At 36.4% G+C, this 5,300-nt stretch overlaps 1 protein-coding gene across 1 annotated transcript; it reads left to right on the top strand.

The window, feature by feature from the left end:
• Positions 1-1,101: 1,101 nt before the first annotated feature.
• LOC131182834 (proline-rich receptor-like protein kinase PERK10) lies at positions 1,102-1,440 on the top strand. Its single transcript, XM_058152172.1, has one exon. It carries the CDS (start codon positions 1,102-1,104, stop codon positions 1,438-1,440), a length of 339 nt encoding a protein of 112 aa, XP_058008155.1.
• Positions 1,441-5,300: the final 3,860 nt, after the last annotated feature.

Raw genomic sequence — 5,300 nt, 5'->3', positions numbered from 1 at the left:
TGTATTTGTGCTTATCATGCTAATATGATGGTAAGTGGGTCATTTTAGTGGTTTTGAACTTATTTAGGTTATAAGATTCAATATGCACATGCTGCATTTTATTGGCATAACTTGGGGAACTTATTTTCTTTTGTGGATAATTGCAACTTTGTCCAGATTTTTATTGAGCTTTAATGTGCTAGAATGTTAATTTGCAGGGTTTGAGTTGAAATGGCATAATTCACAAATATCTCTTATGCAGAACTTACTTCTACAAGCTTGTATGGTGCAATTGTGATGGATTTTGCATATATTGATATGTTTTTTATGATAATTTCTCATGATTTATGCTTCACAGGGTTACATATCTTCATTCTCTTGTATTTTCAAATTTGCAAAGCATTTTTATTGTAATTTGAATCTTGTTGAAATGTGCATAAGCAACTGCATAACTTATGCAGCTTTTAGGTCTTAATTTTTGCCATTTTTCTTTTCTATCGAAAACTGCATAAGCTCTTGCATAACTTATACAATCCTGCATAACCATATTTTTAGCATTTCATTTCTTGCCGAAAACTGCATAAGAGAGTGCATAACTTATGCGATTCTGCACCGCCACAATTTTTGCCATTTTTCATTTCTGCCGAAACTTGCATAAGTGTGTGCATAACTTATGCACTCTTGCATAACTTCAAATCCTACATTTTCATTTCTGCCGAATTCCGCATAACAAAGTGCACAGCTTATGCACTATTGCATAACCAAATTTTCTGGGATTTTCATTTCTATCAAAACTTGCATAAGAGAGGGCATAAGTTATGCACGTTTGCACGATCAACTTTTTAGACTCCCCATTCTTGCCGAAACTTGCATAAAAACCTGCATAACTTATGCACATCCATTTTTTCCCTTATGCAGAAATTTGCACATCCTGTGTAAATCAAAATTTTTGCACTACCCATTTTCCCACCTCGCACTTCCCGTCATTACTATTCATGTCCTCATTTCTTTCGGCATCAACCCCTCACCCCACACCCTTTTCGCCAACCGATACCTAACTTCCCCTCTATCTCTTTTATTTTCTTCTTCCCTCCTCCATTCCCACAATAGTCGACCACCACCATGGAAATCCCTCCCCCTTCCCCTCAAGGCTCTCCTCTCCATGTCACGCCCCTAGCAATGCAAGCCCCCAATCCTGATTCTCCTCCACAACAAACCCCTCCACCTCCTCCTAGATCCACCTATAAAAGGAGAATTCAGTCTAAATCAACCCGACCCATGGCATTTGCACCACCTCCCGTAAAATGCAAGGACCCTCCTACTACTCCACTTTCTGAGCCTACACCCAAAAACCCCAGAACTATGACTTCCACACGACAAGGGGTTGGTGTTTCTACCTCTACCCCACAAGCCAAATCTCCCTCCTCTAGCAAGAAGCAACCTTCAACAGCGGCAACATAGGTATCCAAATTACCTTGGTCTCTTCTGATGCAAACCATAAGGCAACTTTTAAAAGGCTAAAGGACAGAAAAGTGCAACCCACTAGATACATTTTTGCAGATGCCCTCCAATCTGTTGGTTTATTTGATAATGTAGTTGCCTACCTTGATGGTCTAGGTTGGATGGAATTTGTGCATAAACAAAAGTTAGTTTATCCAGCCCTAGTTTTGGAATTTATTTCCTCATTTTCTGCTACTTTGAAATTGCATGAGATAGATTACAAGCCAACTATGAAATTTAGGTGCTTGGGGCAAAATAGAGAGCTATCATTAGACCAATTTCACAGTATCTTTGGGTTTGCTATTGATGGATTGTTTAGGGTCCCATATACAGGCATAGAGGTAGCAAATAAAGGTGTTTGGAATGTTGTTCAGTTTTGGAGAAATATTACAAACCAATCTCAGGGTTTTTATGCTGGCAGATCCAAGACCTCCCAAATAATAGACCCAGCACTTAGATTTATCCATAGGCTTATTACTGGCACTATCTTGGGCCGAGGGACTAGTTCTGGTGCTGTTGGAAAATCTGACTTATTCATGCTATGGTGTGCTTTTAACAAAGTCAAAATATCTCCTGTTTACTTCTTCTGTGAACATGTGTTGCACATTGCTACCAAATCTGTAAGTGATATAATCATGGGTGGGCTCATAACTGTTATAGCTAAACATTTTGGTTTTGATCTGGAAGAGCATCCTCTGCCAGCACTTTTAGACACTATATTTTGATGCTACTCACTTATACAAGACTGGATTCAGTTTGCCACCATCTGACACTGCACAACCAGTAGCAGATACAGGACCATTTGCACAACTAGAGGCACAATCTGCACCAGCAGTCCAACAGCCTTCTGCTGAACCTGCACCACCTACGCAGTCTGCACAGGATACCCCAGTAGAATCTGCACAGCCAACACCATCTGCAGTTGGACCCTCTTCCTCCACAACACCTCCTCCCTTCAACACTAAAGCCTTATTCACTTATCTTGAGAGGCTTAGTGATGATGTATATTTTGTGGATAGGAAGCTTGAATCTAGTTTAGATACCCTTAAGGATCATCATGATTAACTCTTTGATCTTGTTATGGAAACTAGAGACAAGCAGAAAGAGTTAAAAGAGATGATGAAGCAACTCATGGCTTTTCTGGGTATGCCACCTCCACCTCCACCACCTCCTCCAGAACCACCCCTTCAGCAGCAGCCAGCTCCATCCAGTCCTTTAGCAGCACCTTTGGACAAGGGCAAAAACTATAGAAATAGATTAATTTTTATCTTGCTCTTGTTCAACTTCTAGGAGCTTTTCTTTTTAGATGTGCTGGAACAATTTTAGTCTGTATTGAATTCTATTTTCTTGAAGTACAATTGGATGTCTATTCCATTGGTTTCTCATTGCTTCTCATTGCCTTTGCTGCCCTTTTGTGCATACTTGTCAATACATTTTATATATTTACATACCTCTGCAGGTGTTTTCAAGTTTTTCCTTGATATATCATTATGCTGCAGCTTTTCAATATACTGCACAGGCTGTGAAACCCCTTATGCAAATGTTTTGCATAGCCTATGCAGTCCCTTATGTAGGTCATGCCATACTGCACAGCTTATGCACTCTCCTTATGCACCTATTCTGCAAAACATTTATTCTGCATAACTTGTGCAGCTTTCTTATACATCACCATCATCTTTTGAATTCACATTTTAGATGCTTAAACACTGCTTTATACCAGGTAACTCTCTCTTTTTGCTTTTAAATTTAACTATTCCTGGTTATTCCTCTTTGCTTTGAGTTTTCATGTTGCACTGCCTTAGACATTGAGGACAATGTCCAATTTTGAGTTTGGGGGTGAGCATTTTGATTTTTGCTACATTTTTCACATTTTGAGTGTAGGAACATCTCATCCCATTCCATTTATATATATATATATATATTGTAAATATTTTACATACACATCCATACATACATATACATAACACATTCACATACACATTATACATCACTTAGAAATTGTACACATTGCACACAAATAGATTTCCTCCATTTAGTTAATGCATTGCTCATTTTTAGGAATCATGCATCATGAAATAAAATCTTTTGCCAAATCCCTTGAGTAATGAGAAGTTGCCTATGAGAGTGATTTGACTTACCTTAAGTTGGGTGTGTGGATTGAAAGTTTCCTAAGAGGTGCAAAGTTTTGAAGTGTTTATCCCTTGCCTATATCTTCTTAGCCAAAAGCCACCCAACTAGTCCTTTAGAGATTCGAGTGTTTAGAGGGAGTTATTGGATAAAAGGTAGTCAAGTGATGTCTCACCAATCCTAGAATAAATTTTCTAAACCTTTCAAGGTGAAATATTAGCTTGTACTTGAAAAGAGAGATGATTAGGCATTCTTTGATTTAAACCTTCTCATTTTAAACCTTTGGCCTTTTTCCTAATTAAAATTAACCCTTGCAAACCCCTTTGAGTCTTTATATTCCTAATTTTTCTTGAAACCCTTATTGCTACCTAGCCAATGAACCAAACACTCCAACCCTTTTCTTGAGAATAATTATTTATAATATTAGGTACACTTTATATTCATAAAAAAAATAACAAAAAAAAGAAAAAAAAAAGAGAAAAATATATAATAATGAAAGGGAGAAGAAATGCTTGCCATATTGTAAAAGTGCTAGTATATGTGCTTTTCACTATTGTCATTCAAATTAAAAGAAATCCACCCAAAGTAATTAAAGGAAATGAGTTTGGGGGTGACATTTTTAGGGACAATCATCAAGAGAAAATATAAGATACAAGTTTAAAGTATCAAAGTGTCCCTCCATTTTATGTATTTTATAAAATATGCTAGCACTTGAAAATTCTCATTGTGTATTTCTTTCCTTTTTATATATAAAAAAAAGAAAAAGAAAAGAAAAAGAGAAAAAAATATAAATAAATAAATAAGAAGTGTATCTTATGCTTTCAAGATTGAAAATATTCTCATGCTTTAAATCCTTTTTACCCTTATTCTTCTTAACCTCATTTTGAACCCCATGGCCCCATTACATCCCTAAAAGACCTTTGATCTCTTGATAGTACTTGCTACATTAGTGGAGATAGGAGTAGAGAGTTTGCCTACGGGATTGGAAATTTATCCATTCACTCATTAAATTCCATCATTCTATATAGAGACACTTGGTTATTGATTGTTCTAGAATTCCTTTTGAGCATGACTTTCTCTTTTGATTAGTTGGTTTGGGAGTTTTGGATGATAATTGACTTGATGGCTAAGCGGTGAAAGCTTGGATAAGCATTAGATTCTTTGCATCTTGAAGGATGGGTATATGGATTGTTGGTATGGCTAAAGGTATGTTAAGTTACTTTAATAGGTGATTTTCATAGCTCTTTGGACAAGGCACCCCTAAAAAAATTGTATTATATTTTAAAGTTTGCTTAAGGACAAGCAAAATTTGAGTTTGGGGGTATTTGATACATGCATTTTGCATAGTCATTTAGGTTTAATTTCATGGCCATTTTATTTATTTGTTAGTCACTTTTAGCTAATTTTATTAGTTATTTAGATAGTTTTTCATGATTATCAATTTTTGGATTAATTTGTAATTTTACTTTGTTTTGTAGGAAAAATGGTGTTTTTGAGGGGCTAAAAAGAAATTATGCCAGTGAGGAGTGATTCCTATAGCCAAAGATGTCAAAAACAAAGCTTGAAAGTTGAAGAATGCAGTGGACGAATTGTGCATAACTTACCGCATAAGTTGTGCAGTTCTGCACAGAGAGAAGAAGCAATTTTTCATTCCTGCCAAAATCTGCATAAGTCACTGCATGACTTATGCAAAC

This window comes from Hevea brasiliensis, chromosome 9 (genome assembly GCF_030052815.1).
Source record: "Hevea brasiliensis isolate MT/VB/25A 57/8 chromosome 9, ASM3005281v1, whole genome shotgun sequence".
Lineage (NCBI taxonomy): Eukaryota > Viridiplantae > Streptophyta > Magnoliopsida > Malpighiales > Euphorbiaceae > Hevea > Hevea brasiliensis.
This window is presented reverse-complemented; position numbering and strand designations above follow the sequence as displayed.